Genomic DNA, 25,068 nt, shown 5'->3' on the forward strand with positions numbered 1-25,068 from the left:
ATTTGCTGTGATAGGTATGTAACACCTCATGTAAATCAAAGGTGAATTATTTAATTGAAATATGCACTAATACATGTATCAGTGCTTTGTTTGAAGACTAGAATTTTCATGTATATGTTATTTATAAATTTAAAAGATATTGTTGTACCAAACATTTGAGAAATTTAATGAAATTTCAAATATTTTCTGAAATAAGAATGAATAAAAAATTGTTGCTATTAAAACCCGGTGCATTTATTAATTCATTTGTATGACATTCATTTGTGGAAAAAATGACAATATAAACTATTGAGGACTGAAGTTATTTTGAAATAATGACAATGAAAGCATATTAGAGGCGTAGTCACAAACTTAAAAGTTGGGGGGGGGGGCTCAAGTCCAGAAATTCTTTGACAAGCAAAAAAAAAAAAAAAAAAAAAAAAAAAAAAAAAAAAATTAAATTAAAGTTTCCCAAACTCGGGGGGGGGGGGGGGGGGTGTTAGTGGCCAACTTTTTTTTTCAAAGGCAAGTTACTTTCAATTTCAGTTTTTCTACACAATTTTATTATACAACTATGTATTAATATTATTTCAAAATAGCTCTGATTTTCTTCTTCATTAAAAAGTGGGGTGGCACAGACATACTCTTGCCCCCCCCCCCCAGATCTGAAAGTGGGGGGGGGGGGGGGTGGCTAGTGCCCCCCCCCCCCCCCTGTGACTACGACTATGCATATCATTTCAAACAAATATTGTTTTATTAATTAAAGTTATCATTAATGCCTGTATGTAAATCCAAACCACTGTATGTACTAGTCAATATTTTGAACCCACATTTTAACCAAATTAATACATCTATTCATTAACAATTCCTACTCTTTTTTCATATGCAATACAAACAGACATTTTTTTCCTGAGATATTAAAGTCAAAAGAATTCTTTAATACGCAGGCACGTAGCATCGTTTTTGAAAGTGGGGGGGCCAACCTGAGAAAATTTTTTTTTCTTACCTAAAAAAAGTTGACAAGCAAAAAAAAAAAAAAAAAAAAAAGGAAATTTACCCAAACTCTCGAAAATCCTATTTCGTGTGTGTGTGTGTGTGTGTGTGTGTGTGGGGGGGGGGGGGGGGGTAGTGGCCAACTTTTTTCAAGGCAAACTTCCTTTCACTTCCAATTTTTTCCTATATTTCCTTGCTATGTATATACTGTGGTAAAAAGTGAGGGGGCCAACCACCTTTTCAATAGACATTTTCTATAGTAAAGGTAATGTTGGGGAAAAAAGTGGGGGGGCCAGGCCCCCCCCTGGCCCCCCGGATACTACGTGCCTGATACGTACATGTACGTAATATGATATTTCATTACATCAAAGTGAAAGTTCTGTGACTAACGTTCTCAGCTTTCATGTGGATTTTTGTAAAATTATTTTACACATTACAATGATTTTAAGGAAGGCCTGAACACTTATAATGTTTTTAAACTTAAAAAAACACACCAAAAAACAGTAAAATGTATTATTAAAGGTGTACATATCGAGTTCATTTCATGTATTATTGCATTCCTTTATTTCCTTAACATGAGGAAAATATTCAAGAACAATTTTTATTACAGGAGTGTTTGATTATTTAATGCATATACACAGTTTATGTAACACACATACAAAGCATAAGAAATCACGGGTTTGACGAGACTTGCGCAGTGCCAAGTTCCGAGACACTGTCGACAAACAGTTTACACACGAGGTCCAGCTGCTCCTCCTCACACGTCTTATTTCGACTTCCGGTACAGCCTGGCGTTTGTTCTACAATTAATAACCTCTTCTGTAACTTTGCAGAGGAACTCTTTTTGGGTTTACTTTGATGGCGGATGAGGAAGCTCTCCTTGGTTGTGACACTATATGTTCTATTTATCATCACCCTTAGACAGGAACAACAAGGACACCACATATAAAACAAGGTCAAAAGGTCAGCCTGTAAGATTAAAGGGATGTATTAAAACAGGGTTAAAAGATCAGCAATGTATTAAAACAAGGTTAAAAGGTCAACCTGTAAAAGATGCTTGTAATGAAGAACACATTTTTAACAGTTCAATTGACTGTATGTTGTATTATGTCCCATTCAAGAATTTTTCACTCGTAGAGAGGTCACTATAAACCGGTGAAGGGCTTCAAATTTTACCTTTACTCGGCACTCAGAGCCATTGAGCAGTGAGGGATTTTATCTTGTCAACGCCTGCCGTGACACGAGACCTGAGTTTTTAATGCCTCATCCAAAGGACCCACGTACAATTTTCACTACAAGTGCCGAGCGCATTGTCGTCAGATTTTCTCATTATTTCCCGATCGTGACAAGGATCACACAGCAGATGTGACAACTTGGTAGGGGATGCTCACTCCTCCATGGCACCTGATCCAACCTCAGATGTTTTTGAGGTCCATCTTTGCCTGCTCTGCTTCTATTTTGTATTGTGTAATGGACTTTGAGCTTGAGTACTGTTCGTTATCTTCATATATTTCGTTCTTGCAGCGTGAAATTTCAGTTTTTATGTTCATAGATCTATTTTTACAGTTTAGACATTTGATTTATACATAAAAACATAATTATCTTCTCCGTTAATATGTACGTGTTATTGTCAGAAGCTTACTCTAAAACTGTCGTTTGTAAAGCTGTAGATAATGGGATTGGCAAAACTGTTGGACATGGCCAGCCAATGAACTCCCAGGTATAATCCCAGTTCTAGCCTGTCGTGGTAGGTGGAGGGATGAAAGTCACGGACCAATGTAAACACATGAAGAGGGAGCCAGCACACCCCGAATATCGTCACCACGATCACCAGCATCTTTACCACCTGTCACAGAACACCATAGAGCGATTAAAAATCACAGTTATACCATTGGTAAGTGTAAGTTAAAGTACGATCAAGTGAGAGGTTACATTTACTAACAAGGTCATTTTATCGACCATATAATTACAAAAGGCTGGTGTTAAACAATGTTGTTGAAATTCTTGTATTGTCAACTTATATTTCAGTAGTCTGCCCCGCTTTCAAAATTTATCATACTCAGAGCATGCTTTTAAAAGTATCAAATAAGTTGGAAGATGTAAACTCTGCATGTATATCCAGGTAATAGCGGAGAATCGCTGAAGAAAACAGGAAAATTGACGACGGTAAAGATTATGTCCATCTTGTTTGTCATACAATGTAGTTGTAAATTGGCTTTTATCACAGATGTTTATTGTCAACATCCAAATAGAGGACAAATGTGTCAAACTTTGTGATGACTTTTATTTTGAGTTTACTGTCTGGGATATGGAATCGACATAGAAATAACTTGGCAATATGTCTGAGTGTCGAGTTGAAGACCACAATAAATGTTTTCTTCTCATGTATGAGTTCTTGCATAAATTCTGCTTCATATATATATTCTGTTTCTAAAGAAGCAGTGTTATTGCCCATCGAAATTCTAAAGATTTTCAGAAAATATTGACTCAAGACTTCATAAATGTTGTCAATGAGAAGCTCTAGCATCCTTTAACTATTTACTTATGAACACCTGTTCTTGTGTGTAAAATTAGAGTGATTTTAACAAATAAAATTAAAATTTGTTGAACACCAACTACAACCTTTTTTTATTGAAGAAATAGTTCCTAAATTCCTAACTTTGAATTTGTCACAATGCTCTACCACAATTTTCTCAAGACCTCGCGATTAATAAAAGTTACAAAAACAGAGACTAAAACCAAAATATCAAGTTTCTAATTGAATTTATGGAATAAAAATTATCTTTAGGACAATGGCCGTTAACAGCTACATGTGGATTTGGTAATGTCCTTCGCAGATTGATAGCATTGTCGAGTTAAATTAATGTTCATTGATTATTTCTTTTATTACATGTTTCAAACTTTTACTTTTCAGAACGTTTATAGCAGATTATCAATAATGCATCTTTACATTTTATGCTTTCTAGTACATTTCAATTTTCAAAGAACATTAATTAATTTTTTTGTCAGCTATCAGTATTATCAATTACTGAGCGTAAAGCGATGGATTTACATGTGGTGCATATTGATTCCCGTAAAAGAGTTGTCGGCTTTTAAGCGTGTCACATAAAATCCCAATGATGGACAGAAGCTATGCATTCTCTGTGATTTATGGGTACAAACTGGATACTTTGTCCGATTTTTTTTCTGAATTATTACAAAATGTGATTGGGAGTCTTTCGACTGGACTCAATTTGTTACAAAATTAGAAGTTACACATATTGTTTTATTCTAAATAAAAGAGGAATCCGTGTTAATCATTATTAAAATGTGATTTTTTAAAATACATTTTCCAGTTCAGGCATTTTAATAGTTTTTTTCTTCAAAGACATGATTTAGAACATGAGAAGTGATCCCTTCATAAATCATGGTCTCTAAATTTTTTTTTTATTCATGTCTTTGATTGAAAGTTCTCAATAGTATGTATCTTTTAACCAGAGAACTCAAGAATTATTCTAAACCAAAGGTAGAATAGTGATATTTTTTGCACATGGTTTGTAGAATGATTGGTTGAATATATCACACCGAGCATCAAGTGCAAAAGGAAGCGATGACACGTTATGTATAGAATGTTTTACTCTAAATCAAATCAGCAACTCTTCTTTTTCTCAGGAACCTGTTGAATTACTCTACTGAGGATAACAGAAAAGCAGTGTTCTGAACATGTAACAACCACTCAGAAAGTCCATTTGCTCGGTTACTTCTAAATAAACAGATAATAATTTCTGAAATACATATTTGTAGTATAAGAGAGGAGGAGAGTGGTCTTCGTTCCATGCCTTTTGTTTAATGTTACAGCCTACTTCCTGTACTATGCTAAACCATCTTCCACTGTAGACCCTTTTACTGTGGAAAAAAAAATGTAGAATCTGATCCTAACATGCGGATTTTAATATATATCTAATATTTTATCCATTTTATTAAAAAAAGAAAATGATAAGTCCTTTACAAAAACAAACAAAAAAAAAAAAAAAAGATTTTGAATGAAATTTGGCTTTTACTTTTTCATGTTATTAATTTAAGACAGTATTAATTAGATATTCTTGTTATCTTATTAATCACCAGATTTAATCATAAAAGAGCTAGCGTTACCGTTTTGTAAAAAAAAAAAATAACAGAATCCTGTAAAAGTCGATTTTCAACATTTATCCAGTTTCTGGTTTTATCTGCTAGTAAGTTGGAAGTGATGACATAAGCAAATGTAGGTCGAAGCTAAACGAAGGTCTGGATTATCGATGAAGTACTACTTTGTCAGCCAATTACATCGGTTAAGGAACTTCTTAATCAATAAATGACCCATAATGCCAATAAAAGGGGCATAAAATTATATTACCATTATTTTCACATAGAAACGACTACGGATTTTTCACACGATGGAAGCCACCGGTTTGCAGGGGATGTTTACTTCTCCTTGACTCGTAGTCCCTTCTGTGCCAGAGATTCGTGTGTTTGCCCACAATTTGTATTGTCTAATGCATTTTTTAGGATGATTATTGTTCGTTAACGTTTCATCCAGAGGGACTCATTATTATGTTCCCCAAACGGAGTTTGGGAACATATTGTTTTTACTCGGTTTCTTATTATTATTATTATTATTATTATTCTTTTTTTTCTTATTTGTTCTCCGGTAATTTTTTGTCCGGAAGTGTTCTCAGAAACTGTTCACCCAACTGACCTAAAACCTTTTTAGGGTTAATGGGTGTGTAGGGTAGTTGTGCGGAACGAAGGTCATATTGCACGCATACGCATGCACGTGCGTGCGCGTGCAACACGTGAAATGACTTATATACTTAATATAGCTATAACTTTTACATTTTTTAATGAAATGATTTGAAACTCATTATATAAAGACATATTTATAGTGTACATAATGTGACACTGTCAAATTAGCACGAACTCACGCGCATGCACGTTTTTTCGCTCTGATTGGCTAAAACAAAAATCTCAGTATCTTCTCTGTTTTTTGACGAAATGCTTTGAAATTTAAAAAAGTCATACATTAGGATATCCTACAATATGATATATAGTAATTTTAATCAAGTCACGCGCATGCACGTGCGCTGCAATCTGATTGGCTGATACTTTAAATTACTATATCGCCTTTGATTTTTGACGAAATGCTTTGAAATCAAAAACATAGTCATACATTAGGAAGTCCTGCAATATGATATACAAAAAATTTCAAGAAATTACGCGCATAAAAACACGTGTGCTGCGATCTTAATGTAAACTTTAAATGACTATATCTCCGTTGTTTTTTGACGAAATGCTTTGAAATTTAAAACATAATCATTCATTAGGATATCCTACAATGCGATATAGAAAAAAAAAATCATGAAATCACGTGCATGCAAGTGTGCTGCAAAAATCTGATGTGGCTGAAAGAGAAATGGCTATAACTCCCTTGTTTTTCAACCAAACAGGATGGGATTATATGAACAAAGATAAATATAAGGGACTCCTACAAGAATATAGTCATCATGCATGTGCACGCACGTGCGTGCATTTGGAACGAATGAAATTAGAAATACACTTGAATGAGTGATTTTTAACACTTTTGGACTGAATGCTTTCACATATAATATATTACAGGGAATATGGCAGTAAAAGGAAGTTACAGCATATGACACAATTTTAACGGTTCCCGTTACAATTAGCCCTAGTTATTGATTAATTTTACTTTTAAAAAATTCTTTTGACTAAATTTAAAATACCGAGAAGCAGAATAATAAATATAAACTTTATAACTGCTTTCATCATTCATGATAACTATATTATCTTTTTTTATGATGATATACATGTACTCACTAGGGATATAAAGCAAAAGCTAAAAACATCTCAAATGAACCAGCATAAAAACATAACGTCTTCCTTTAATGTAAAGAATGAATATCCATTTTGATGTTTTTATTAACACTATAAAAAATTATCAATGATTTTGAAAATTATCCCAAAAATTATATCAAAACGAGAATTGATAATTATTTTGTATTACACGTCAAAAATCTACATGTATTATGTTCTACTGAGAAATATTTAGTGACGTAAGGATTTTCTCCTCAAGGAAGCTAGCTCTTTAAATGAACACTGCATTAAGGGTCACGAGATATAATTTATGACACTGTATTATATATTGACAAAATTTGTGCTCATCCCCCCTCCCCAGTTTCTATGACCATTGTATTTTTTCTCTGGACACATATATTGAATATAAAAAACTGATGAAAAATCACAAAGTAAAATTGATATGTACACCTTCATATGACACAATTTTTCAACGTCTCAAAGAAATGTCATTAGTGTTTGGAGCTTCCTTAATGAAAAAAGGACGATTCATAGATTAATGTATTATGACTGAGAGTAATATCTCGAACTGAACCGTGCTTAAAGAGAGAAATTGTCCAGTAATGCATATTTGTAGATATTAGGTTCAATAAAAATAGACTTAATATTGACAATAGCTTTTTGTTCATTCGCCATAAAGCTACGAATGATCAAATTTGCACATAAAGTGTATTAAGCTTTGATGACCTGTTTACACGCACTCCGCCGATTCCTTTGATCAAAGATATTCATATCGTGTTGATTTCCATATTGCAGAGTTTGATAAATTTCAGTCACAAGGGAACGGGTGAAAGGCGAACCGTTGTCAGTGAATCGAGGGTTGTTGTCATTAGTGTACCGAGGGTTGTTTTCATAAGTGGACCGACGATTGTTGTCACCATGCAGTGGACCGATGGTTGTTGGCATTATGCATTGGACATAGGCTTTTTGTCATCAGTGGACCGAGGTTTGTTGTCATTAGTGGACCGAGGGTTGTTGTTATTAGTGTATTGAGGGTTGTTGTCATCAGTGGACCAAAGGTTGTTGTCATTATGCAGTTGACCGAGGGTTGTTGTCATGAGTAGATCGAAGGTTGTTTTCATTAGTGGACCGAGGTTTGTTGTCATCAGGAGACCGAGGGCTGTTGTCATCAGTGTATCGAGGGTTGTTATCATTAGTGGACCAGTTGACCGAGAGTTGTTGTCATTAGTAGACCGAGGTTTGTTGTCATTAGTGGACCAAGTGTTGTTGTCATCAGTGTACCGTGTTTTGTTGTTATTTGTGGACCGAGGGTTGTTGTCATCAGTGGACCCCAGGGTTGTTGTCATCGGTGGACATAGTGTTGTTGTCACCAGTGTACCGAGTGATGTTTTCATCAGTGGACCGAGGGTTGTTGTCATTAGTGTACCGAGGGTTGTTGTCATTAATGGATCGGGGAGTGTTGCCATCAGTGGACCGAGGGTTGTTGTCATAGGTGGTCCGAGGGTTGTTGCCATAAGTGGACCAGGGAGTGTCATACGTGGTCCGAGGGCTGTTGCCATAAGTGGTCCGAGGGTTGTTGTCACCAGTTGACCGAGGGTTGGACCTTCCAACGATTTTGTCCATGAAGACACAATATTTCAAAATCAGTCAACCAATATAAGCGTTCGTTTCTTCTTTCATATATGGATATTTTAACTAGAAAATGACGTTAATGGTAACTTACATAACAAATAAACTTTATGATAAACGTGAGAACTACTACTTTCCTACCGTCGACAACCTGAATTTATGTACAGCAATAAACCCTTATCATTTTCACGTGGAGTATTTGTCTCTCAGTTGAATCGATAAGCAGGAGCATGCTCTACTTAAAAAAAAATTCTGAAATAAGGCAAGCTAATGACAAACAAGATGATGAAACAATGGTATATACAGGTTCGCTTAAAGTAAGCATATCGCAAGATCAATGGTCGATAAAATGATCTCGTCAGCAAATATAGTCTTTAAGACAAAACACACTGAACTGTCGATGCATGGATGTTTTCGTTTTCCGTTATTTCTCGATTACGACAAGGAGCATACGCGGGTCTGACTGATCGGCCTGGGACGCTGACTCCTTCATGGTTCCTGATTCTATCTCTGAAAGAAGTCTGTGTTTGCTCTACTCCAGAGTTGTATTGTTGCAGTGGACCTAGAGCTTGACTCTCAAAATAATTCTAAATCTTCGAAAAAGAAGATTCTGTTTGAGCCTATTTATTGCAAGACAGAAAACTAAGTTCAAAATTGATTGAAAGCTTACAGGATGAGGCGATACATTTATTCTTTAATTAACAGAAAGTGGGTTTTTCCCAATCTTCAATCTCTTGTAACGCGTCTCTCTACATTGACAGTGGTATCACCAGTCTTGCGTTATTGAAATGAACTTCATTAAGCGATACACGGTGGACCCAAAACCTGGGAGCAACAATTGCTATCTTGATCTAAACGTGCTCTATTTACGGCACCTAGACTTGATTTTAGAAAGATTCCTTAGAATCTAATAGTCTACATTAATTTATGTCATGTCTTCAATTCACTCTATTTTAGATGTATGGAACCTCTTCTTCCCAGAATTTCTTTATGGTTAAAGTAAAGATACGATGTTGGCAGTTCCATACCTCCGGAGAGTTCACAGACATTATTACTTACAAAAAACATGACATCCTGGAAAGGTGATTTTGTAGATCCTTACGGTTTCTTATTGATGGCGGGGAGCCCGGTCGATAATACTGTCTGTGCGGAGGAAAACCGTTCTTGTGGTATGGTTTTTTTTTTTTTACGATAAAGCAGTTTGTAAACCAATTTTTTTTCGAAATTCTTTACTAATATTTTAATAAATATATAGCAAACACGGGCCTAGAGACTCTAAAAGCATTACAGATGCGTTCAGGTGCCATGAAGGACTAAGTATCCTTTGTCGACTAGTCATATCTGTCGTGTTATCATTTTCAAAGTCAGACAAACGGAAAAGTCAGTAGACATGTTAGTGTCAAAAATTTGTATATTTTGTTTCAATTTGTATAAAAAATGTCAGTTTTCGACTTAAATTTAGATTGCTGATGAGATCATTGATCGAATCGATCATATAATTTGAGAAATGTTGATTTTAAACTGATTTTAAATGAGACTGTTGGTATCATTCTTTAAAACAATTTGCAAGTAAATAGCTTGCCTCGGTTCAGAAATTGTTCATATGTAGAGCATGCTGTTTTGTATTGAACCAATTGGGAGTAATATATAAACTCTATATGCAGGAGAATGGTATATTGCTACACAAATGATGGGGGCCCAATAATGACTTTTTCCTTGAATGCAGCTTCTTGTTTAACCATTTATCTGTCTGTCTGTTTGTCTACAAAAATTTCACCTTGCCAATAACATTTGAATGGTTGATGTAAAGATTTTCACAATCTATTCATGATTTCCTTGTGAAAAACCTTTCCTTAGGTAATTTTTTTCCTAAATACTGATCTTGAAGTATCATGACTTTTTGAAAAAACTTGAAGCTTGGTCTTGAGCTGCCAGTGCTTCACAAACACATCATGTTTTTGCTCCTTCCAACCGCTCCACCTGTGGCCTCATTTTAATGCAAGAAGTCATGATTTTAAAAAAAAAATTGAATTTATACTTTTAGTATAAAAATATTTATCTGCTTGTGACTCCACTGCAATTTTTTCTCCATTCGAATGAATCAATTAAATAACGATTCTTAGATATTGTCGCAATTTGAAAACAAACTAAAAGGTTTCACTTTCTTGGCAACCTTTCCTTTAGATATATTGTTTGGAAATTCAGTTTTTTAACGAGTGGATTAATTGGAAAGAAGACCCCAGTACCATGGTTCTGGGCAAGTATAAATATGGAGATATAATACGATATGAAAATAAACCAAATATACATATACTCTAATTGATTTTAGAGTCAGATAAATTTAAGATTGTAATTTTTGTCATGAATATTTAACATATTGAGAGAAAAGTGCCAGCTAGTAACCTGGAGATTGCTATTATAGCTCAAACAAAACGACATAATTATATTAACGAACGCTCAACTGAAAATTGTTCAGATGGAAAATTAGATTTGCGATTGAGATTCGAACAGGTCTTTTCATTCTGGAGAAATTCAATAAAATTACATTTGTGTATTCAAAAATAATCAAGCGCGTTGCAGTTTGTCGAAAGCTGAACGAAATTAAGATCTTCGAGAGCCAAAGTATCCCTGATGCCTATATATGGCACGCCGATTGGTTCAAAATTATTTTCTGCACAACGATCATGATTTTATACACGAGCTAGAAGAAAAATATACACGAGTAAAATAAAAATGCACGTATCGGTAAAAATTGCACATAGTTTAAAAGATTTTTACACAAACATAACGAAAAATACACGAAATTTTTTACACGATTAAAGGGTTTAATATGCACAATTGCACGAGCAGAGGAAACTAAAATTTACACAAACAATGTTACTGCGCATACGTACAGCTGCGCGTATCATTATTATGCACATAGAATATTCATTGTGTTCTTGGTTTTCTGTACTCTTTATCTCTTCATGTATGCTAAGCTAAATGTTATCGAGAATGGAAGTTGCTTTTTTACAATCCGATTTCGAATGAAGTGTTTCCATCTGATCTATGCGAGAGTATTTAAAAGCTTTTTGAAAATACTATGTTTTTCTTATATTGACCGAGATCAAGGATGTATTATATGATGCCAGACAAAAAATGTAACAAGAATGAATCCATCGGTACGTTAGTGCTACAATGCGGGATAAAAAAAAAAGTATCATTGCGTATGATGCACTCGACTCCGAACTAAAAGTACCTAACGATGAACGTACAGTACGGCTGACAAGGATCTTGATTTTAAAAAATCATTTGAGGAGATTTTTTCCCCATTTCGGAATAGGAAATTAAATTTTCAGTTGACTGGATATATACAAATATGTACATTTTTAATTTTAAAAAGTGAGGATTACCTTAGATGTACACAACGTAATTTTAATGTCAAACATAAAAATATTTTATTTCTATTTACATATATATCCAAACTTATAAAATATCCGATATCAATTTTGGTTGGATATCTGTAGTGTACTTTTTGTCATGATTTTTTCCATGATATTTTATATTTTCAGTTATAAACTTCGAAATAAAAACAAGATATTTCTTGTAAGCGTTGCCGTAATTCGTAATGGCGATTACTTGATAAATATGTTTTCATTTTTAATAAAAAAAAAAGGACCAGATAAACGGAGAATATACTTATATACTTTATGTACATGCGCTTTTGTGTTTTGTTAATTAAATTTGTCCAAATGAAATAACAAAACTCTACTCAAATAATCCTGGCTATGGAAAAACAAAGGATCAGTGGCGGACCTGGCTCGTGGATCGATTGGAGTCCCAAAATAAATTTATTTAAGTTTCAAATCGTTGGACCATAGTGACACATCAAGACTTTTAAAACATTGTGAATTACAAATACATCTAAATACAATGTTACATATAAATAAAATGAGAATGGATACTGCAGTTTGATAATAAATGGAAAGAATATAGAATTTGTTTTATCATTCTTGAAAAATGCAAATAAATCATGTTCCAAATAGAGCACAATTTTTGCAAATATTTTCAAAGACAACAAATTCTCTTTACATTTAGAATTCGTATTCACAACATTTTAATAATTTATTATTTCCCAAACACTAAATTTAAGTATTTTGTAATAACACTTTTCAATCCAAATCTATGGCCTATGGCCCAAATCTATAACAAGAACATGACTGTATAATCATAAAATGAAATTAATGGGCAAACGGGCCTGTAGAAGTCCCTCCTCCTCCCTACTTTTTTCTGAGTATTATAGACTTTGCAACAGTAAATTTTCCTTATATGCTGGTTGACCCCCTAACCTTCAATTTTTAAATGTTGTTAGGTCGAGCGCAAATTCCAGGATATGGAGGGTTAATTACAATATTTATCGTTATAGTTTTAGGTTGAATTGCAATCCTGATTTCGATCCAATACTTCACGTACGCTTAAATTCAAAGATAAATATTTCAGCCAATAGCATCAGGAGGGGCATGTCCCTCCCCCTTTACGTTTTCTTTTCTTTGGCATACGTAACCTTTTTCTATCGTAAATATCCACTGAAAAGCCTCATCCCCTTTTTTGTTTGGTAGTTTAAATCTAAGTAATATATGCTTATGTGTTTCGAAAAGATGGTGTAATTTTGAAGGTGCCTCACTACCTCAACGAAATAGGATTTTCGAGTTTGGACACTCCCCCCCCCCTTTTTTTTCACTTGTCATGCAATTAGGCTTTTCAGGTAATTTGTCAAAAAAAAAATTCTAACCCCCTCCCCACTATCAAAAGCGATGCTTTACCGATATTATATGTGTCTGTATATTACAATTTTTAATTGTTTTAACTCCTTTATATGCATTTTACCTATTCAAAGCAAACTCGATAAAAACATAATATATTAAGCTTAAATTCACATAACTAAAACGACTACAATTTACATACAATTTTCTACATTTACATGAATATTTATGAAATCACTACACATTGTTCAAAATTAAAGACTGCATGTTCTACTTTGTCACATACATAGTTATATAAAAAAATTAATATTTATATTCGATCGTTTCAATATAAAACTTAAAGTTGCGCAATTATTTGCCTTATTTTTATTTTTTACTGTTTATTTCCAAAAAGTTTTCTGTCAAATTCCACAACCCAGATGATCGCAACAATGCTTCAAAATCTCTGTATGAATTGCTAGTAATCCTTAATCAAAAGGTATTATTGATGTGTCAAATAACTATAAATCGATTAGCGTGCAGGTGTCTTTCATTCCATCACCAGCAGGGAGGGTTCTCTCTATATGAAAAGGTCACGCATCCACATCCTTAATTATTACAGACGTACTCACAGTGGGTGGTGGAGGAGAAGAGTTTGATTTGTTGTTAACTGTCTTGTATTACATCACATGCTGTTTTTATTAATTTTTATGAAGACCTTTACTGTATCAATATTTTACACTTTCAAAAGAAATTGCTATATAGACAATGATAGAGGAATGACACAATTTAAAAATCTAACAATTAAACACACAACTGGTAATGTGCATCCCTTTTACGTTATTTATACATGTGTAGAATGTTTTTTGATCGGGGTGTTCATATTCCATACTTAAGATTGTGTGTAATTTTATACATGTATAAATTATTAAAACACATTGTACATATTCTTGAGAGTCGGAATTCCAAAAGACTGAATCCTTTTTAAAAAGATTAAATAAATATTACTAACACGTTACTTTTCCTTTAGAATGAATTTATAGGTACACATGTTTCAAGCATCCAAGCCACCCTAAGCTGTTCTCTAATGAATATTAATGAAATGTGCGCAATGAGGATGCGTCGTATATTATGTCGATGTTGTATTCTCACTCGTGCAGTTTTCGTTTTTACGTTTGTGTAATTTTCTCACTATATCGTGTAAATATTTTGTTGATTGTGTAGTTTTTCTGTAGTTTGTGTAAATTTCAATAACTTTGTGTATACTTTTCTCACTTTGTGCAAGTTTTTACTGACTCGTGTAATTTTTGTTTAAGGTCGTGCAGAAAATAATTTTGAACCAATCGGCGTGCCATACCTATACATAGAATATATATTTGTTCTTTGTGAATATTTCTATATTCGTTAATTAATGAAATGACAAAGCTCTTACATTTGTATTGAACGGGATTCTAAGAAAAGATGTGAAAGATCTAAAATTAGAATATCCTAAGAAATGGTGTGAGACCTTGTATAGACAGATCCTAGAGTCTTTTCGACAGGGGGACTTGATTGGTTGTATGGTGTTTTACGTCAGATTCTGGAGTCTTTTGGACAGGGGGACTTGATTGGTTGTATGGTGTTTTACGTCAGATTCTGGAGTCTTTTGGACAGGGGGACTTGATTGGTTGTATGGTGTTTTACGTCCAGTTCCAGAATTTTTCACTCATGTAGTATGGCAAGTCCTTTTGCTATTTATTCGGAAAATAAATTAAATTTATCTTAAAATTACAGAGATATCTCTAATTTTAGAGAGGTATCTCTTAAAAAATAGAGATATCTCCAAACTTAAAGAGATATTCTCATATTTAAGAGATATCTCTATGAAAAAGAGATATCCCTTAAACTTAGAGAGATATCTCTTTCATTTAGTGAGACATCTCTTTTTGAAAGACATATATCTCTTCCACTTAAACAGATATCTCTTTCCCCTTGAGAGGTATCTCTTTCGTTTAAAGAGATATCTCTGAACGTTTAAGAGATATTTCTTTTACTTAGGGAGACATCTTACAAAGTTAAAGAGATATCTCTTTTAATTTAGCTTAAGAGATATCTCTCAAAGCGAAAGAGATATCTTTCAAAAGTGTTCAAAAGAGATATCTCTCAAGCATAAAGAGATATCTTTTTATTGCAAAGAGATATCTCTTTTCATTATTTTTATTTAAATTGCGTGTGTAATGACTTTTCCCTTCACCGGAAGTAAGTTTTTTATTCACGGAAGTACATTATTTTTTATTCACGGAAGTACATTAAAGTATTTTGAAAATTCGACATATTTATGATATTCTAAATTATAGCTTTACTTAACATGACAAGTAATTCAGTGTTGTCTAGATTTCAAATTAGTAGTAATAGTTGATTATTTCATAAGCTGTGAAAATTCGGTCCATTGCATTTGAGATTTTATGCTTACTTTCTTTTTCCTGAATATTAAATTTTTAGCATGTTTATCAACGAAGTTGCCATTATTATTTGTTGTTTCAAACAAGGGATTTATTATTAATAGCATTTTTGTCTACATAGTGCATATATTATTCTGGGTATGACATGCTCAATCTTTTTTCTCATAACAGCGAAATTATTCGATCCAGAGACTTTACTTCCTGTTTCGCTTTCGTTTGAAAGGGGAGAACTATTTCATTTTGAAGATCACTGGAAAAGAGATATCTCTTTCATTAAAAGAGATATCTTTTTAGCTTAGAAAGATACCTCTTTTTGAAAATCTGAAGAGATATCTCTCTAACTAAGAAAGATATCTCTTTTAACCTTGTTGAAGAGATATCTCTCTAACTTTAAGAGATATCTCTCTCGCTTATAAAGAGATATCTCTCCCACTTAATGAGACATCTCTCTAGGTTATAAAGATTATATTGAGGGCCCATTCATTTTCTAAATAGCCCATCAAAAATGTTGATAGTTGCGCGTAGTTCCATTGACCATTTTGGCCTTCCCAATCACTGAATTTAGTAAAAGACATATCTCTCTTACAAAAATCTCTCTAAAGTATAAAGATATCTCTTTAAGCTAAATATCTCTCTATGCTAAAAAATATCTCTCTTATTGAAAGATTTTTTTTATTTCACGAATAAATAGTAAAAGGGCTTGCCATACTTGTAGAGACATTATTATAAACCGACGAAGGGCTTCAAATTTAGACCTCACTCGGCACCCATGGCCTTTGAGCAGTGAGGGTTCTTTATCGTGCCAACTTCTTCTTCTTCTTCTTCTTCCTTTAAACCACAAACCACCTTCTGGTGTATTGTCGTGATTGGTACTATGTACACTTGCCCATGGGGAAACAACGATCTATTTACAAATTCATAAAAACCATTCTGGTGATATTTACAATTAAAACTGTCGGAGCTAGGTCATTCTGATTGCCCCAATGCTGTCCTTAAAACTCTCCAGGCTAGAGGCGCTGACAGCAGTAGATGGTAGGTTGTTCCATAGTGTTATTGCTGATGGAAAGAAGGACTGCTGATGACCCTGAATTCTGGAGTAAGGGAGCAAGAACCTGATGTTATGGCCCCGTGTTGTTAAGTTAGCTCCCCTTGGTACAAGGTAGTTTTGCGTTGGTATTGCAATAAGATGGCGAACGATGCGATAAAGCATGATGACCTTTGCCTTATGTCTGCGCTCCTGTAGTGTTGGCCATTAGAGGACACGCCTAGAGGTGTACCATGACACGGGGGATAAGTTTTTAAAAGGTCTCATCCGAAGGACCCTCAACCTTCATTTCAACGCACCGAGCACTTGGCGAAGGATCATTGCTATTTTATCGACTTTGGTCGATTGATTGATTCGAACACATGGCCTCCCTATCACGAAGCGAGCGCTCTACCAACTGAGCTACCGTGGGGTCTAGGGATAATTAATTACAGCAGAATTTCAAAAAATGCTATTATATTTGTAGTTAATAATTATTGTTCTACTTCTATAAATTTTTGCACATTTTTTTGCAAGCTAATTAAACTTCTATTTTATTTTTAGCCGAAGAGGTCTGGAAGAGATACGGTTATCAGAACACGTGAATTTCGTTTTTTCTTTACTTTATATTAATTATCTCGGTTATGTAAACCATCGCTTTGATTCTGCATCTCTGATGAGGCCTTATTTCAGACCGCTTCCCTCATATCTCCCATAATTTGTTTACACCTCTAACAAAATTTACTCTACGCTTTGTAAAAAGCCATAAAAACTTTACCAAGACAATTAATAGCTTAATACCTTCCAAATTGCCCCCATGATGAAGAGCTGCAAATGACAGATGATGTATAAGATAATTAAAGGATTTAAAAAATCTGTGTTATATCTCCCAGATTATATTGATCGAAGATAAAACGTATATTCGCCTGCTCTCTCACAAATGAGATTTTTGAAAAATGTTTTCGATGAATCCCAATGACAAACTGATTGATTTCTTCTTGACTTTTTAAAATTCTTTAAGTTTCCATATATGATTCTTTAGATTTATAATTTATCATTTTAAACCAAAGCTTTTACTGATTATTTTTTCAAACAAACAATAAAATCGATGTCCTAATCTCTCTACTGTTTTAACCAAGTAAATAAAAAGAAGCTATCAAAATGACCTAGAGGAAGAGAAAAATTGTGTTTACACTCAGTAAAGACAGGGAGTAAAAAGTCTTGGATGTTAAGAACTTCATGATATGAGGAAAACACTTGCTGCAGGCTTCGATTCAACATTCAAATACATTTACGGACGATGTTTAATCAATTAACAATATTTTTTTTTCCCATTAATATGTGTTGACTCGATCTACTCCACTAAAAGCGGAATAAAAAATACCACAGTCCTCCACATCTGTTAGATGTTTCACTGACTATAGACGATTAAGGCAACCTACCAACTAAATTGTATGACAAACGAGATCACTTCAGCTTTTCTTATTTATGTAGAAATAGTCTCTTGTCACCTGCTTATGGTGTTTTAAAATGTTTCCAAAATTAGCGAATCAAGAGCTTACTCTTAGTACGATCAATATTTTAAGTGAGGCAGGCTACTCACTGATAAGTTGATCTTACAGGGATTTCGAGAAACTCGTTTAAAGTCGAGATTTCTTAAATTGTATGGTCGCTATAATGACCTTGTTAGCATTTAAACCTATCAATGAGTCGTATTTTAGGTGACTTCATACCAATTGTTTGGCCTTTTTTATTTCATTGTCTATAGAAAGTTTCAGTTGCTTGATTAATACATAGAGTTCACGGCGGATTTAAGCGGTCAACAGGGCATGTTTACTCCTCCTTGGCACCTGATCCCACCTCTGGACTTCCCAGTGGTCAATGTTTATGTCATCTTCACATATTTGCACTATTTATAGATTTTGATCACTGTTCGTTATCTTAATTATGTAAGCTTTATTGTGCAAAATAGTTTTGCTTTTAATAATGTTTATTTGTGAAAAAAAGGTACTGGATATTTAAGGAATAACTGTTCAATCGCGCCTATTGATGAACCAGAACGTTCATGTAGAAATCAAGTACATTAGCTATTTGTAATTTTATCTCGGACAAAGACATTGGAAATGAAAATATAAATAATTATTGTGTAGCTTTTTTGGACTAATAAAAAAATATCATTTTGGGAGAGATTTAAAAAGATATTTTACAAAAGGGAAAAAAATTCCTGTGCCAGTGATATATATATATACTAAAGGTATTTTTTCCAGATATGGGTCAAAATATTTTATTTTCAGACGTCATTAACTTGTAGCTACAAATCTCAATGTACCGGTCATTGAGAATGATTCGCCATAATTATCATAAGAAAGTCTCCTTTTGTACATGGCTTTAAAATTCTAAAGAAAGTTGTAGTGTTAACAAGTTAAAGATTTGAGAGGGGAAGAACGAAGACTCATGATCAGAAATCGGCCTTAGTAATTTCTTGTAAGTCTTTTCAAGTTAACGCAGCTACATGTTCTTTATATTTAAAATGTCATAATACTGCAATATTAAATGTGGGTCTGTTAAAAATATTACTTAATCTATATTTATTGGATACATGCAAAGGATAAAAACCTACATGTACACTTTTACCTTAATTTTAGATCTCCACTGTAGAAAATCCCGGAAGTGGTCTCTATTTCCGGGTGGTGTCCTTTTCCACAATAAGAATCCCACCACTACATAGGCTACTGTAATTATCACTAAAGGTATTATATAGGTACTCAATAAAACCGTGATGGTATAAATCTTTCTGGATCTTTTGGAGGGCCATATTTCGTCACACACAAGGTGTCCGCTACCCTCATCAACATGTGCCCTCCCTACAAAGAACTGGACACAAGACAAAGCTGTGGCAGCTGTCCATATCACAAAAATTATGTATTTCGAACGCTCCTGTGTAAAACGATGTTTTAGTGGATGTGTGACCACAAGAAAACGGTCTACAGCTATTGCCATATTTGTAAAGACACTTGCAGCGACTGAAATGATTTGTATTGAAAGAACAATGGGGCAAACGGGCTTTGAAAAAATCCACATATTGTATATTGCATCTGCAAAGGTGAATGGCATGCAAAATAATCCCATTAATAAATCTGCAATGGCCAAATTTATTAAAAAGTGGCGCAAATCCGTCCGTGATCTTTTTCCTCTTATGAACACCACGACTACCAAAAGGTTTCCAACAATGGCCAAAATTGTGGTAAAGGCATATAGAATTGTAAGACCTATCAATGCATCTGAAGACAAGTTAAAATGATCCACATCATACTTATTCGAAATATTATCAAGACTATAATTCCAATTTTCGTAAAAATGATTGTGATTTCCAGCCATAATGAAACTCCAGGAATATTTAAACAGCTCAGTTTTTTCTCAACATGTTGCAACACTTCAAACTTTGTTAAATACCATAAAAGCAATCATTGAGGTGATTGCCTTCAATGGGTTTGCTTTAAGAGGACTGTTAAACTAGTCAATTACTCCGAGATTTCCATCAATAGAAATGAACCTCTGTATCGTCGCCATCACCAGTATCATCATAAAGCGGCCGTTTTCTGGGAAACAACGGTGACAGTAACTTTCCTGATTTCCGCACTCTCTGCAGATGAAAAACCTTCCACAGTTATTTTTTTCCTCCTCATCAAATAGCGCGGAATCGTCGATATATAAACAAAGCCTCTAATAATTTTTTTTAATCCTGCATGGTTAATGCAAGTTGTATGTGGTTTGTTTTAACCAGAAATTATAGAATACTACATATTTTATTAGAATTTTTGTTTAACGAATCGCAGACTTAAATACATGACTTGATGGGTGGCGACAGAGAGTGTGTATAATTTGATGGTGACCCAGTGAGTACAACTTTTCAGCTGCCGACTGAGGGTTAATTAAAATATTATCCCAGGAGAACCGTACGTTATGACAGGATACACTGATAAGATTGAACGGATCCTCTTTGATTTACTACAGCATCTTTGTACTTCGTATCGTATCTGACCGTCAGGAGAGTTCACTGAGCAAAAACAAAATGTTTTATATCCTCCGGTTCTGATGATAGGCTATCAATACCATTATATACATAATCAACGTAAAATGAGCGATTCTTTGGCGACATGAGACAGGCAAATGATATGTGCTCGTTTATATTTAATTACAGTTGTAGGAGAAAAAATAACATCACCGTGTGCTGGAATCTAGACATTTTTCTTCTATATGAGATTAATATTCAAATATGTACCCAGAACTTGTAGTTTCAATTCATTTTTTAAAAATGTTACATTCGATTTATGCATTAGACAAAGAATTGCATTCCTTTAAATAGATGCATCATACGTTTAAATTTGATCTAGGGGAAAGTCGATTTTATAGTATTATGAATGCTTAACTTACAGAGAAGTTAAACGTAAAATGTAGGTCGGAATCAGGATCCTAAGCATTTCAGACTAGCAAAATGAGTGAATTAAAAGCAAAGTTCATTGAAACAATAATAAAATGGGGTAGCTGAGCAAACATGGACCTATAAAGCATCAGGGGTGGGATCAGGTGTAATGGAAGAATAAGCATTTTCTGTCGACCGGTCATACCCACTGTGTGCTCGTTACCATGAAAGGGCAAACGGAGAAAAACCCATAGTCAATTCAGTGAAAACAAAGACCTAACAATAAAAAGGTATGAAAAATTCAGTCTACATACAACTTAATGTATTTGCTCAAGTTTAATGTATCGACCAAAAATTGTTGCCTTCAAATGATGCTGTTGATATATCCTTGTTTCATTAACGTATTTGTCCATAGCTTTCATTGTTTAAGAGATTGTACGTGCATTGAACATGCTCTTTATATATATATGTTTATATATCTTCTCATATATATATGTCAATATATAAATATCTCTTCCTATCAAAAGTTATAAGGAAGTGAAACAATTATGACCCCGTACGTCAAAATAGCAAAGATTAAACTTTTCTTAAATGCAAATTAAATATATTGGTACCCAAAGTAGGGCCATCTCACAAGAAATACGATTGTGAAATATGAAAGCCCTAGCACCACACGTTCAAAAGTTATAGTCAAGGATAAGTTTTTGAAAGGTAGGTCAGACTCAAAGACCAAAGGGTCAAAGTTGTTAGTTTCTTAAGAAAGGTCTTGTTACAAGTATTACATAGATGAAGTATGAAAACTCTTGCCCGAAATGTTCCAAATTTATGGCCAAGGTTTATGTTTTACAAAAGTAGGTCAAACTCCTAGGCCAAAGGGTCAAAGTTCTTGATATTCAATGAAAGGTCATGTCATAAGTATTAAATATGTTAAGTATGAAAGCCCTTGCCCGAACCGTTCCAAAGTTATGGCAAAGGTTAAAGTAATTAAAAAGTAGGTCAAAATCCAAGGTCAAAGTGTCAAGGTTGTTGGTATCCAATGAAAAGTCTCATAACAAGGATTACATATGTGAAGTATGAAAATCCTTGCCCGTTATGGCCAAGATTAAATTTTTTTCATAAGTACGGAAATCTCCAAGGTCAAGGTCAAAAGGTCAAAGTAATTAGTATCTTATGAAAGGTCTTGCCACAAATTTGTGAAATATGAAACTCCTAGTGTCTACCGTTCAAAAGTTATGGCCAAAGTAAATGTTCGGAATTTTTATGTTAAAATGGGTCAAATTCCAAGGTCAGAAGGTCAAATTTGGTGGTACCCAAAGAAAGGTATTGTCACAAAGAATACACATGTGAAATATGAAAGTCGTAGCTCTACTAAATCAAATGTTATGACAAGGTTAAAGTTTGTGATGGACGGAGAGACAGACTGACAGACAAATGAGATTCAATGTCCCCTCGCTTTGGGGGACAACAAGCACGATAACATTTCATTTATAAGATGTGTTTGTGAAACATTATGCGCCCGGCCGCAACAAAGTTACAAAAATCTATTTTTAGCATATAGGTCACAGTCAAGGTCACAATGTCATTGATATTAATGTTATTTGAAGTACTTTAGTAGTGGAGTATGCATACCAGATATGAAATCAATATCTCCTATGGTTCAAAATTTATGGCAAAAGTTCGAAAATAGCTATTTTTAGCATTAAGGTTACAGTCAAGGTCACAAGGTCAATGACTTTGGTGTCATTTGTATGAGCTTTATTAGTGAAGTATGCATACCAAATATGAAGACCCTATCTCCTATGCTTCAAAAGTTATTTTTAGCATGTAGGTCACAGTCAAGGTCACAAGGTCATTGACCTTGGTGTCTTTTGAAAGAACTTTATTAGTGGAGTATGCATATCAAATATGAAGTCTCTATATCTCAAGGTTCAAAAGTTATGGCGAAGGTTAAAGTTTTCAGCAGACAGACAAACAGACAGGACAAAAACAATATACGCCTCGGATCTATCGATCCGGGCGCATAAAAATAGAACAGTGTTCATAAAGGATATCAAGAAGATATGTGTCGCAAAATCGGGGGACAACAAGCACGATTACATTCCATTTATAATAGAACAGTGTACATTAAGGATATCAAGAAGGCATGTTTCGCCTTCTTTACACAAATGTGCAATTCCAAATCAGGTTTAAATTTCTAACAAATATCTCATAAAGTAAAAAATACAGTATTTTTGAGAAATAAAAGAATTCCAAAAGGATCAAAAATCGTGATACTCCATAGTAACATATGAATGTCACGAATTCACTGAGTAGTGACATTGTGCTTTTAAATTAAGTAGTAACCATGCACGTCTTTATTGTATTGATTGCCGAACAACTACATTAGTTGTCAACTTGGTCACGATGCTGTAAGAAAGTGTTCACTCTCTCGGTATAATAAAATTTTCCCGAACAACTTGCACCTGCTCTAAATACATCAAACAACTTTAAAACAGTTTATTCACAATAATCTGGACATTTTATGTCATATCGTGCTTTTTATATTTTACGATTAATTTGGGCATACTCAATCTGTTATTATTAAATAAATTCACTAGAAGTCTATACGTAATTGCCGTTTACCTTTCTTAGCATACATACATATGCAGTGTATAAGATTTAAATAAACCTGCAGAGAGAGAGAGAGAGAGAGAGAGAGAGAGAGAGAGAGAGAGAGAGTACTTAGTTTCATCAAAGCTCGCGCAGTTCTTTTCAATGTTATTGGCTTATTACCGTGTAATTACTTCTTTTCGACATGTAAACGATTAACTGAGACGACTTTGCATCAGCTGAGAAAAAGCATTTGATCCACAACAGTTACGTTTGTTCTTGCAAAAATTATTTGTATCAATTATAGCTTATCAAAAGTTTTGACCAAGCGAGATTGCTTTAACTCTTGTAGCATCTGCGTACTTGTCAGTAGGTTGCCTCGATTTAAAAATTGCTCGTACACAGAACATGCTTATACCTATACCTACTGTGATACATAAAAATTATAGCAAGTTATTACACACTTAGTAATAAATACAGGTTTTTTGCATATGCGATATGGCTGACGTCACAATAGCCTTATCAGCCCTGCAGGGCTGATATGGATTTGCTGGGCTGATAACCTATATCAGCCCCGCAAATCCATATCAGCCCTGCAGGGCTGATACGGCTATTGTGACGTCAATATCACACCCTTAGTAAATTAAACCACAAAAACAGTACTTGTGATCATACACAATTTTGGTGGGTTCATATTCTCTTAATTTTAACTTTTTAAAAATAAGGTTAATCTTAATGTACAAATACTTGTTAGATCATTTTCAAATTACGGATCGAGTACCATGTACATATATGTAAGAAGTTCATGCATGATTATTGACTTATTTTCTTCTCAACTTATGTATGCTGTATTTTATTACTAAGTATGTAATAAACATATTAATACTTCGGCCCTCTGGCTGATATTGGTGTCTCGGGCTGATACAGGATGTGATATGGAAAAGGGTATGTATTATTCTTTATTTGTAATGAAATCATATTATGACATAATATATATATATATATATATATATATATATATATATATATATATATATATATATATATATATATATATATATATATATATATATATATATATATATATATATATATATATATATATATTTATTATACAAAAGTTAGAGTTATGACATTTATCATAAAACTTCCATAGACAAGTAGCTTTCCGCTACTTTCAGTACTTTGATTTTTTGTAGTTTTGGTGAAAACATCGTGCTAATGGCCGCCTTGGTTATAAAGTATATCATTTTGCAATTAAATGAAGTTAGCTTTGTTAAACATTTCTAGAATTTACATCCTTTCTGCACACCTTCAATTCCTTGTGGAAATCTATTCGCTTTGTTTCACACAATTAAAACTGAAATATGAATGAGTTTTCGCATACTCAGTACACAGTCTTTGGTTGTATGATTTTTTCTAATT

General features: G+C 33.8%; 1 protein-coding gene across 1 annotated transcript; it reads right to left on the reverse strand.

Moving 5' to 3' along the window:
• Positions 1-1,497: 1,497 nt before the first annotated feature.
• Positions 1,498-20,010, reverse strand: LOC134269718 (substance-K receptor-like). Its single transcript, XM_062751924.1, has 3 exons — positions 19,266-20,010; positions 2,615-2,818; positions 1,498-1,941 (listed from the first exon to the last, which is right to left on the reverse strand). Exons 1-3 carry the CDS (start codon positions 20,007-20,009, stop codon positions 1,645-1,647), a joined length of 1,245 nt encoding a protein of 414 aa, XP_062607908.1. The 5' UTR covers position 20,010; the 3' UTR covers positions 1,498-1,644.
• Positions 20,011-25,068: the final 5,058 nt, after the last annotated feature.

Source organism: Saccostrea cucullata, unplaced genomic scaffold, assembly GCF_032062105.1.
Source record: "Saccostrea cucullata isolate Sc308-1 unplaced genomic scaffold, CSIRO_AGI_Scuc_v1 ctg382, whole genome shotgun sequence".
In the NCBI taxonomy this organism is placed as follows: Eukaryota; Metazoa; Mollusca; class Bivalvia; order Ostreida; family Ostreidae; genus Saccostrea; species Saccostrea cuccullata.

What these genes read in the sequence shown, in the direction of transcription:
- LOC134269718 (XM_062751924.1), bottom strand. Translation starts at nt 20,009, where the DNA reads ATGGCTGGAAATCACAATCATTTTTACGAAAATTGGAATTATAGTCTT. An exon ending in AGTGGAGATCTAAAATTAAG is followed by an intron (nt 2,819 to 19,265) that starts GTAAAAGTGTAC and finishes GTTCTGTGACAG; the next exon opens with GTGGTAAAGATGCTGGTGAT. An exon ending in TTACAAACGACAGTTTTAGA is followed by an intron (nt 1,942 to 2,614) that starts GTAAGCTTCTGA and finishes TTAATCTTACAG; the next exon opens with GCTGACCTTTTGACCTTGTT.